General features: G+C 36.0%; 1 protein-coding gene across 2 annotated transcripts in view; it reads right to left on the bottom strand.

Moving 5' to 3' along the window:
• Nucleotides 1–58: 58 nt before the first annotated feature.
• ECHDC1 (ethylmalonyl-CoA decarboxylase 1) overlaps nt 59–12,238 on the bottom strand; it is a 48,301-nt gene continuing 36,121 nt past the window's right edge. For both annotated transcript variants that reach the window (XM_077769431.1, XM_077769430.1), the window contains exon 6: nt 59–2,106. In XM_077769431.1, the coding sequence (XP_077625557.1) occupies nt 1,698–2,106 (409 nt within the window). In that variant the 3' untranslated portion in view covers nt 59–1,697. The remainder of the gene's footprint in view (nt 2,107–12,238) is intronic.

Below are 12,238 nucleotides of genomic sequence, written 5' to 3'. Positions count from 1 at the left end.
TGGTGGTTATTCAGCTTAGTCATCTGCTCAGAGAAGTTTAATTTATTCATAAGGAATATTCAGAAAAGTTTGATTTATTCATAAGGAATATTTAAACAGAATCTACAAGCAATTACATGGAACAAGTATGTATGGGAATAAACCAAAAGCCCAAGAACTTAAATTTCTTACATGACTGGTAGTAGAGACCATACATGTTTTGGATTTTCCTTGCCAGCCTTCATTAGTGGCCTGACACTAATAGATTAAATGAGAGGCTTATTTGTAAACAGCATTAGTAGACACAAATTCACTTCACACAAAAAGCAGAACCTGTGGCAAGACAGCAAGTCCTGGGTTAACTTGGTAATCCAGAATTGGGTTCTGAAAGGGAGTGTGAGTTTGTCTTAATATATTTTAACTCAAAACAGTAGGATCATGTTGAAGCCTATGCAAGTTATTTTTAATATTTTTTCAAGTGTGAATTGAATGTTACAATAGCAAATAAAAAGTGTCACTACTTTGAAACTATCTTTTATCTCGTGATAGGTTAGAACTGGGACTTCATTCTTTGACTTCTATGTTTTTTAAAGCCTATGTCACTGAGATCATAAAAGTGAGTTGTGCTTTTTTATCAAATGTACTTTCAGAATACAGCTAGTTCAAGGAAAGGTTAGCTACTTTTCAGAAAAAACTAGAAATCTGATATAAAATGCAAATGTATGTTACATAATGCATGAATCCTTTTGATGTCAGGAAATGTGATGCAAAGTTAAATTTTACTACCGTGTAAACTAAACAGTAGTACTTACTACTAGTTCAGAAATCCCATGGCATACAAATGAATGGCCAGTTTTGTAGAGTCAGTAGACTTTCCACATGATAGTTACAGTTGTTTAGTAGATTATTTAAAATAGAAAACTAATTACTAAACTATCAAAGAAGGCTCCAAACTTTATAGGGTAGTAAGATGCATTTTTATTTAAAAGAAGAACTTTTTTTAAGTTTATTTATTTTGAGAGAGTGAGAAAGAATCCAAGCAGGCTATGTGTGGACAGCCCCTGATGTGGGGCTCAATCTCAAGAACTATGAGATCATGACCTGAGCTGAAATCAAGAGTCGGATGCTCAACCACCAGGCACCCCTCCAGTTCTTTCTAAACATTATTTTATTTTTTTAAGTAATGTCTACACCCAACGTGGGGCTCAAACTCAACAATTCCAAGATCAACAGTAGCATGCTTCACTAACTGAGTCACCCAAGTACCTCTCCCCAATTCTTTACCTATTACCACTGCTTAAAGCAGAAGAAAATGATACCCCTTGTTAGCCTGTTCCCTGATCCCTCTTCCACTTTTGTTCTTTAGTGCATATTTCATTAAGTTATTTTTGTAAATTATCTCCAGGTAAGACAGAACAGAGACCATGAAAAATAACCCAGGAATAGGTTCTGTGGAGAGGTTTTTCCTTTTAAAAACTGGTCTTTTGTTACAAACTAAAACTATGGTAATTGATCATTTTAAGCCAAAAGTGTTGTATATTTTAGGCAAATATTCTAGATTACTTGATAATTACCCAAATATGCTGAAAACTAGGTCAGTGAGTTCAAATATTCAAAAAATTATTAAATGCTAAGTGCAGCCTGGTATTCCTATTTAGTAATTTAATTCTACAAATATTTATTGGAGTTCTTCTTATAGTACATCATATTCTTAAAAATCATTTATTAAATTTTCCTCTCCTAGCAAGAGCCTCTTTATTTGCAGTTCCACCCCAAACTGTCCCTAAGAGATCTCTTTCATTCTGTAATGCCTCCTCGAAACAAAGCTCTTTGCCTGAAGAAACAGATTTTTTCAAAGCTCTAATTACTTCTGGTGGCCCTTTGATAAACTGCTTTAGCCACTCTTGTGCCTCTTCTAGACATTCAGTTTCACCTGAAGACTGCAAGACCTCATCAACCATTCCTATGTTTAAAGCTTTTTTTGGATCCAGTTTGAGGGCCCCACTTAACACTTTGAGAGCCTGTCTACTGCCGATTATTTCAACTAGGCGGGTACTACCGCCCCAGCTTGGTATTATACCCATCTCCTTGTGGACAAATCTGATCTCACTCACTGGTGTCATTAATCTGCAAAAGAGAAAAGAAAAAACTTCATTGTAACTCAGTATATGTAACTAAGTATATGTAATTGTAACTAAGTATATGTGCTTTAGTCATAAAGTAGTATTCCTTACCTGATCTGAAATGTCCATGGTTCTTTATAGGTAGGTCTGTTACATTAAAACCAAAGTTCAAACTATCTAAGTATACACACAATTCAATTTACTATATAGTACTGAATATTTCCCTTTGAAAACAGTATCAGCATTTTCTTTGTGCTTATCCTTTACTGGGCAAAATAAGAATTTAGTTTTTATTTTGTTTCTAAAATCCCAGATTATCTTTTTAAAGTGAATAGTGGCCTAATGAAAAAACCTGGATTAAGTGGAAATATAGGAGTAGGAAATGTTAGGGTCATGCCGTGGGGGGGTTGGGGGGGGTGCAGAGTAAAGTTAAGGTCAGTAGTTGTCAGGAAGAAGTTGGTTCTTAATCCAGCATCTATACAGCCTTTGAGCAGGTATTTACTAACCACCACCTATGTCAGGTTGTCTAGGTGTGGGACTACAACAATGACCAAAAGAAAACTCTGTGCTGAGTTTACACTCCTGTTAGGAGAGAAAGATACTGAACAATATAGAACCAGTGGTGATAAGTGCTATAAAGAAAAATAAAATGGGGCAAAGGACTAGACAATGAGGATATGTATGGTGGAGGTTTTAACTAATGTTAACTAGTCCTCAGAACAAGCATAGAGGTACAGTAATATCCCCATTTTACAGAGGGAAACTGAAGCCCCAGACAGAGATTGAATAAATAGCTCACTCAAGGCCATGCCACTGTAACAACCAAAATTTAAACACAGGAAGGTTAGCTTACTATGTGTGCTCCTAACCTCAGTACACAGAAAAGCGAGTCTAGGATGGAAACGGATGCAATTAAGTTGACAGTAGCTTGGGTTAGACTAAGAAAGAGTAGTGATTTCCTATAGCAGAGATGCATTCTCCCAAATGGCGTTTTTATGAATTGGGTGACTAAGAAACAAAGTGGAACAAGAAAGGGAAGTGTTAACACAAACAAATTAGTGGACACAGCAAAAGGCCTCATATTTCCCAGTTAAGTATGTGTACATTAGCAGAATGTACAAAGCTATAGTATATAGGAAATGGTGTTAATGTGAGTTTTAGTTTGCAACTTGAATGAGCTTTCACTCTTCAAGCCTCTAATTTGGGACAAAGGTCATGTCTGAATTTTAAATTTTTAAGAAAAATCATTGCTTTCAAACTACTGCCTCCGTGAAAGAAGACCTTACGTTAGTTCTGCTTCCCCAAGTGTAAATGCTCGGCTGCAGGTGTTCTGGTTCCAAGAGCACCAAGAACAACAGACTCTTAGTCTTTGACTCTTTCATCAGGAAAAATATTCCAGTAAATTCTCACAAAAGCCTATTTATTAACCCACTGGGAAAGAGAACTTTCTCTTCACAGCTGTGAATTCCTACAAGGGAAAATCTGCCTCAATTATGAACAATTGCTTTTGGAGGCAAATAGCCATGAAAATAGTAGTTTTCAATGAATTTAAATGGGAAGGAAGAAGGAACAAACCGCCTAAGAATCTGAATCTAACCCCAAAACTGTGAGAGGAGTACTTGCCTTGTTGTAATAAACAGAAAACCATGTCAAAAATGAAGAAAGTGAAACAAATAATGTCTTACAGTCTTAGAGATAGGAATACTGTTAATACTGAACACAACTCCATAAAACTTTTCACAGCATAAATTGAGTATGTCATGGTTCTAAATTATATCCTAGAATTGACACAGATAGATGTTGACTCAGAATTGTGCTTACACAATACAGAGAAGGATTATGTTGGAAATAAATTCATTTTGATTCAACTGAACTTACAAAAGTTGGTTAAAGCCTAAGATGTTGGAAAAATGTAGATGAGCTTATGACAACAAAAGTTATTATGTATGTAAGCCTGCTTATATTTGGAATTCTCTGCTTCTAAAGAAGAATCTCTTTATACCATGTACTTTTTTCTTTTCCATATTTTTCTTTTTCCTTTTTGAATCATATTTTACAACTCTTAATAAATCTTGAGGTAATCTTTGTAAAAACTACCTGTTGTGATCAAACTCTGACATCCATTTTTAAAAAATTTTAATGGTTATTTTTTGAGGAGAGAGAGAGAGAGCTGGGGAGGGGTGGGGGGAGGGGGACACAGAATCCAAAAACAGGCTCCAGCCTCTGAGCTGTCAGCACAGAGCCCAACCTGGGACCCAAACTCACAAACATGAGATAATGACCTGAGCCAAAGTCGAACACTAACCACTAAGCCACCCAGTAGCCCTGACATCCATTCTTTATATATGCCTGGGATGTGTTTGTTTACTGATATACATTTAAAGTTTATTTATTCAGAGAAAGAGCACAAGAGCCCATGCAAGCAGAGGAGGGGCAGAGAAAGGGAGAGAGAGCATTCCAATCAGGCTCTAATAGCACAGAGCTCAAGGTATGGCTCCAATTCATGAGCTGTGAGATCATGACCAGAGCAAAGATCAGAGTTGTATGCCTAACCAACTGAGCCACTCAGGTGCCCTAACATTTAATATATATTAGTAAATATTACCAAGAAACTTTATTAATGACAAAAGAACACAAGATAATTTACTCTAACAGAGAAATACAGAACATTTAGATGATAACCTTTCACAAAACCATTAATCCAAAAAATTAACATTTAAATACAAAATTTTAAATGGTGATAACCATAACCCACAAAGAAAATGTCCAATCAACAAGATATATCCAAAAATAGAAACAGCTTCCTGATCAATCTTACATGGCTATACACGAATTCCTATAGAATTTAGATGCAGTTATACTACCTGTTCTGTAATTTACTGCAGGGGATAATCTACATGGAAAGCTGTAAGAACTAAATCTTAAAATTCTGATGATTTACAGCAGACTCAATTTATACAATGATATTGAACGCCTTTATTTTGACAATTAAAAGTATCTTCTATTAGTATAATTATTATTGGCAATGTTTAAAATCTCCCGTGACACCTTAGTAGAGAGGAGATGAGGAAATTAATCTAATGTGGATACACACCTCTTTACTGTTCGGATGCAACAGTAAACTACCCATAATGAGAAAAACTAACACCCATGACAGGTGTTTTAAAGTCAATGTTGATACCTGGAAGGACTCGTTCAGTGTGCTAGAACTTTCTAATAAGTTACCTATAAGTTCCAGCCTTTGAGCAAATGTATTCAAGAAAAACAATTTTAAAACAATTAACAGGGGCGCCTGGGTGGCTCAGTCAATGAAGCGTCCGACTTTGGCTCAGGTCATGATCTCTTGGTTCTTGAGTTCAAGCCCCACATCATGCTCTATGCTGACATCTCAGAGCCTGGAGCCTGCCTCCAATTCTGTGTCTCCCTCTCTCTCTCTTAAAAATAAATAAACATTAAAAAAACCCACACATTTAAAAATAAAACAACAAATTTTACTTAAAAAGGAAGTTTTTGGGTAAAATTTATAAAACATTTTAAGAACTTTATTTCTAAACAACAGTACTTTTAGTGAACTATGCAATAAAGAATTGAGAAACAAGTAATTGTGTTTGGAGACAGTAAGGCCTTGATGTGAAGCACACAGACTTGAACCAGAGTGCAGGCTCTCCCACTAAACTGGGTGCACAACTACACCCTATAAAATACAGCACAAAAAAAGACATGCAGTATAAAGAGGATGAGTAAGATTAAATTATTTAAAATCCCTGGGCTTCAGTATGCTTGCTTAAAAGACAGATATAATAATAGTACTTATGCCATAAAATTATTATGAATATTAAATAAGTTAATATATGAAAGGTGTTTAGAATATATATGCCACAATTTGTTTTAAAAAACCTTAGAGGAGAGATTGTGTTTGTGTTTTTTTTAAGTTTATCCATTTTCTGAGAGTGTATACAAGCAGGGGAGGGGCGGAGAGAGAGGAGGAGAGAAAGGCTTGATACCACAAATCACAAGATCATGACGTGAGCCAAAATCAAGAGTCAAAAGCTCAATCGACTGAACTACCCAGACACCCTGAATTTGTTTAAAAAAAAAAAAAAAAAGTGTGAAATCTGCTTCAGTCACATGCATAGTAGAGAACAGTATTATTTATACTTTTATTTGGAATATAAAAGTTGTATATATTTTGTAGCCTCACAGTGCCTGACATATATTAAACTCTATGTGTACTGGCTTTTATTAAGTTGGTTGCATTGATAGGTCACTACAAATGATAGCAGTGTTTCTGCCAGACAAATAGTATAAAGTTGTTTCCTGGATGAAAATGACTTAACCCCTAAAGTCCCAAAAGTAAAAAAAACTATACTTATACCGTGAAGCCCAGCAAATGATGGTATACTATCCTTTCTCATATCTGTTAACAAGACTACAAAATATATACAATTATTTTATTTTTTCAAGTAATCTCCACACCCAATATGGTGCTCAAACTTACAACCCCGAGATCAACAGTCACACACTCCACTGACTGAGCCAGCCAGGCACCCCTATATACAATTTATTTCCAGACAGTGAGAAATAATACTGTATCTTACTATAGATAAGGCTGAAGCAAATGATTCCAAGTTGATTTTTTTAAAAAAATAGACATATATATCTAGGATTAACTTAAAGAATACTGTGTAATCTAAGTAAAAGCATAAATATTTCAAAATTTTAAAGCATTCATGCTACAAATGAATACGATGTCAGATAGTTAAACTTTGGAATTACCAATGTAAATAAACTTTTGTCTAGGCTAGAAACTGCTAGTCCTTTTAGAGTGCATATTAAGAGCCAAAGACAACAAAGCAATTTGTGGTGATATGAGGAATTGCAGCATGTAAACAGTACATAATTAGCAACAGCACCTCTGATCACAAACAATACTTTAAAGTCACGCCTTGAACATAAGCCCTTATTTGTTTGCACATGTACTTATTTTCCTGGCACCTTCTCCCTTCTCCTTTCTACCTGACATCACATCTCCTGACATATTATGAAAAAGAGAAGGCAAGAACCCAGAGATTCTTCCCTACCCTCAGGTGATTGGCCTCATGAGGCTCCGCTTATTTTATGCAGAGACAGCCTATGTAAGAAAGTATACGGGTGAATGAGTGCATTTTTGTATTCATGGGTGTGTTTGGGATGATGGTAGAGTGAGGGAGGAGCAGACAGGAAAAATGTTTTGGGATATCAACTGTGATTTTAACATTCAGTCAGTAATCCTGGCCTGGTCAGAGGTGAATTTTCTTGTTATTACAGGATCTAAAGTAAGAATTCCCACATAAACAAGTCAACATAGATAATGTGACTGCTTCCTGAGGTGGACATCTCCTATTCAGGGAAAAGGCATTCCACATCAAAAATGAAATTCACTTTTTAATTATTCTGAGATCTGGGATATGTGTGTGTGTCTGTCTATACGTGCATACACATTTGTCTCTGTGCAAGTGGGTGTATGTTATATATAGATATTTTGCATTTTATTTAAGAAAAGGGCTACTACCTACCTAGCTTCCTTGGGACAAGCATGCTTACAGCTCCCATTTTTTGTAATACACCTTGAACTAATGGGTAGCAGCTAGTCATGCTAATACTTTGGGCTAAAGGTTATTTACATTCATGAAAACAATGTTAAAGAATGGAAACAAATTAGGCAAGCTCTAAATTGCATAGTTGAGAATTTTATTTTATTAGGGAGATGTAGGAATAAAAATGTGTTTTTCATCCTGTATAAACAACTAAATCCTAGATCTTCCAAAGAAAAATGGGAAAAGAAAATGCAGACAATTCACACACACACACACACACACACACACACACACACACACCAATGAACGTGAAAATTTATGCATTACCAAAAAACTTAAAAACTGCAAATTCAAATTCAAATTTAATTTTTCATTATCAAAATTAGAAAAGCTGTTTTACAAGATTATATTCATGGGGCACCTGGGTGGCTCAGTCAGATAAATGTCTGACTCTTGATTTCGGCTCAGGTCACGATCTCCCAGTTCATGGAATCAAGCCCTGCATCGTGCTCTGTGCTGACAGCATGGAGCCTGCTTACGATTCTCTCTCTCCTTCTCTCTTTGCCCCTCCGCTGCTCACTCTCTCTCAAAATAAATAAATAAACTTTAAAAAAAGTTTTAAATGAAAACTTAAAGATTATACTCCTATAAGACAGGATCCTCTCAAAGAGACACACATACACCACTGGTATTAATATAAACTGGTAGCATCTTTCCTGAAGGATAACTTGGCACTATGCACTATGAAAGTTAGAACATCTTCATATCTCTAAGTACTTGAATTACTTGCAGGATTTATTCTAAGAAAATCATCTGAAATGTGGGAAAGCATTATGTGTAAGGTAGTTATCATAGCATTAATCATAATGGAGAAAGGTTGGAAACAACCAAAGGAGGAATTTTAGTATATCCACATTGATGGAATATTTTGTACTTATTAAATTCATGTTTTCAAGTATATTTAATGATATGGGAACACTACCATTTTATAAACTATATACCATGTGATCCTAATTTTTTTAAATAGAAAATTATGTCTATTTTAAAAAGACATGAAGAAATCACACCACAACACTAATGCTAGTTATCTTTAGATGGTAACAACTTTACTTTTTTACTCTACACATTATATTTTAATCTGGAACCTTGTTATTCAATGTGTGGTGTGTGGGCCAGCAACATCACCACCATCTCAGGCTTAACCTCAGATCTATGAAATCAGAACTGCATAGTTTTTAGTAAAATCCCCATGTGATTCATATTTACTAGAATGAGCACATATCATTTTATAATCAGAAAACATTTTTAAAATATCATCACCTGTATTATTTACTATTGATGCTATAACACAAATTCAGTGGTTTAAACAACGCTCATTATCTCAATTCTATAGGTCAGAAGTCTGGGTAACCATGGCTCAACGAGGATCCACTGCTTAGGCTGACAAGGCTGAATCAACGTGTGGGAAAGACTGCTTTCCTTTCTGGGGTTTCTAGGGACTAATACACTCCCAAACTTTGTCAGACTGTTGGCCAAATTAAGTTCCATGCAATTTTAGAACTGAGGCCCCTATTTCTGTGCTGGCTTTCAGTGGGGGGTTGTTATTTTCTAAACACCACCTGCATTTCCTTAGTTTCAGGTCCCCTTTCTCCATCTTCAAAGACTTTTCATGCCTCTAATCTCTCTGACTTCCCATTCTGCCTCATGTCTTTATTTTTTAAAAGTTCATGTGATTAGATTGGGTCCACCCAGATAATCCAGAATAATCTCCTTGTTTTAGAGTCCAGAACCTTAATTACAGCAACAAGTTCCCTTTTGTCAAATGTTAATATATGAACAACATGGGTGTTAGGGGTGCTGATCTCACGCAGTCAAAACTCCATGTATAACTTTTGACTCCCTCAAAACTTAACTCCTAATAGCCCACTGTTGACCAAAATCCTTACCAATACCATAAACAGTCAATTAACACGTATTTTATATATGTATTATATATTTTTACAATAAAGTAAGCTAGAGAAAAGAAAATATTAAGAAAACCAAAAGGAAGAGTCCATACATTTAACAGTACTGTGACAAATCCAGGTATAAGTGGACCCATGTGATACAAACCCATGTTGTTTAAGGGTCAACTTGTAACAAATCTTAGGGGGGGGCGCTGCTATTCTGTCTACCTTATCACCTCAACGCATAATGGAAGTACTTAAGCCTGACTTTCCATTCATTCCACTGTACTATTCATTTTCCAGCCCTAACACATTTTTCTTACAGCGCTACAACAGGTAGCTCCCACCACCACCATCACCCACTTCTCACCTTTCACCTTCTAGATAACTTTTCCCTAACTATCCAAGGATTTTTTTGTTGTTGTTGTTCCATTGTTTTACTCGTTAGTAAGTAAAAACTCTATGGGGAAAACAATCTCCATTAGGAAGAAATAATGGGGGGCCCCTAGGTAGCTAAGTTGATTAAGCTTCCAACTTTGGCTCAGGTCATGATCTTGCGGTTTGGGAGCTTGAGCCCCACGTGGGGCTCTGTTCTGATTGCTCAGAGCCTAGAGCCTGCTTCGGATTCTGTTTCTCCACTCCTGGCCCCGCCTCTCCCCCAATCGTACTCTGTCTCTCAAAAATAAACGTTAAAATTTTTTTTTAAAAGGGAAGAAATAATGAGGATTTGCTGGAACTATAGCGTTATTACTTTTAGGTGAATGTTAAAAGCATTCTAACACCTGTTGAGGAATCCAGATTTCATAAGTGAAGACACTATACCAACATAGTTCCAGAACCCCAAACAAGATTTTCTTCCTCCAAAATTAACTGAGTGAAAACAGAATATAAAGGCATGATTGGTTCTCTGCTGTCACTTTAAAGAACAACATGGTACAGAAATAAGGGGAAAAAAGGTATATATCATAGTGGAATTAATGTATTCTGTTAAGAACTTTTTCTAATTACAAAATATTTCAAATACACAGAAAATAACATACTCATGCACCCACCACTCAGATTTTACAGATGTTCACATTTTGCCACACTTATTTCTGAACTCTATTCTCATCCCTTTGCCTTCTCTTCCTGACTTCTTTCTGTCCCCAGTGGCAGCTAATATCCTGAAACTGGTGAGAATCATTCCCTGCACAATTTAACTTTTCTTTTTAATTTGAGAAAGAGAGAAAGCATGCATGTGAGGGAGAGGTGCTGAGAAAGTGGGAGAGAGAGAGAATCCCAATGTGGGCATGAACCCACAAACCATGAGATCATGACCTGAGCTGAAACCAAGAGTGGGCACTTAACCAACTGAGCCACCCAGGTGCCCCATGATTTAAATTTTAATAAATATTCTATATATTAATCAAATGGTAAACTTTTGCATGAAGTAATAATATTTCAGCATTATGTCTAGTATCTCAAAATACAGTGTACCCTTACTAACCAACACTGGTTTGAAATTGGTCAATATTACTTTGGCAGGTAATTTCTATACTGGGAAGGAATTCATCAGACTATATCATAGTGTGATAACATGAACCATTAAGATAATTCAATTAACTCTGTCTATTCTGATTTATCCCTTCCAATCTTTAGGACTGTTTCCTATTTTTAGCTATTATGAATGGTACTGCTATGAACATTCTAGTAGGTGTCTGTACACATTTCTACTGCATTTATACAACAGTTTTATATTGCAGTTTTGTAGGTTTAAAGTCCAACAAAAGACTCACTCGTTTAAAATCAAGATTTCAGTAGGACTACATTCCTCTCTAGAGACTCTAGAGGAGAAGTCCATTTCATTTCCTTGCCTTTTCTAGCTTCTAGGGCCTGATCACAATTCTTGGCTCATGGCCATACTCCTCCATCTTCAAAGCTTGTGTTATGGGTTAAATCCTTCTCACAGTGCATCAACTCTGATCTTGCTTCTGTCGGTATACCTCCTTTTCTGACTCTGAACTTTTCAGCTTCCCTATAGCATTTTTAGGAACTTTGTGGTTGTACTGGGCCCACTCTCCCAAAATAATCCCCCTATTTTAAAGTCAGTGGAGTAGCAACCTTACATCCATAATCCATCTGCAACTTAACTCCCCTTTGCTATACAAGGTTCCAAGGGTTAGGATATAAACATTTAGGGAAGGCCATAATTCAATCAACCACATACAGAAACAGAATTACTGTGCCATAGGGTATGTGACATTCAACTTTAATAGATACTGGGCATTTTCCATTCTACCAACTTACACTCCCATCAGTATTTCTGAGAGTTGCAATTGATATAGACCATCTTTTTTATTTTAGCTTTTCTTGTGGGACTATAGTAAAAAGGAATGGTTTTAATTCATAGTTCTTTAATGACTAATGGAGTTCATTGCTTTTTAACCTATTTTTTTGGCCAGTGGCCAGATATCCTCTGAGAAGTCAGTTCAAGTTTTCTGCCCATTTATTTTAACTGGGTTATCTTTTTTTTTTTAATGTTTATTTATATGGGGGGAGGGGTGTCAGAGAGAGACAGAAACAGAATCAGAAGCACAGAGCCAGACACAGGGCTCAAAACTCATGAGCTGTGAGA

This window comes from Crocuta crocuta, unplaced genomic scaffold (genome assembly GCF_008692635.1).
Source record: "Crocuta crocuta isolate KB4526 unplaced genomic scaffold, BGI_CrCroc_1.0 scaffold646, whole genome shotgun sequence".
NCBI lineage: Eukaryota > Metazoa > Chordata > Mammalia > Carnivora > Hyaenidae > Crocuta > Crocuta crocuta.
The sequence above is the reverse complement of the archived record's forward strand: the minus strand, read 5'-3'. Positions and strand labels throughout refer to the sequence as shown.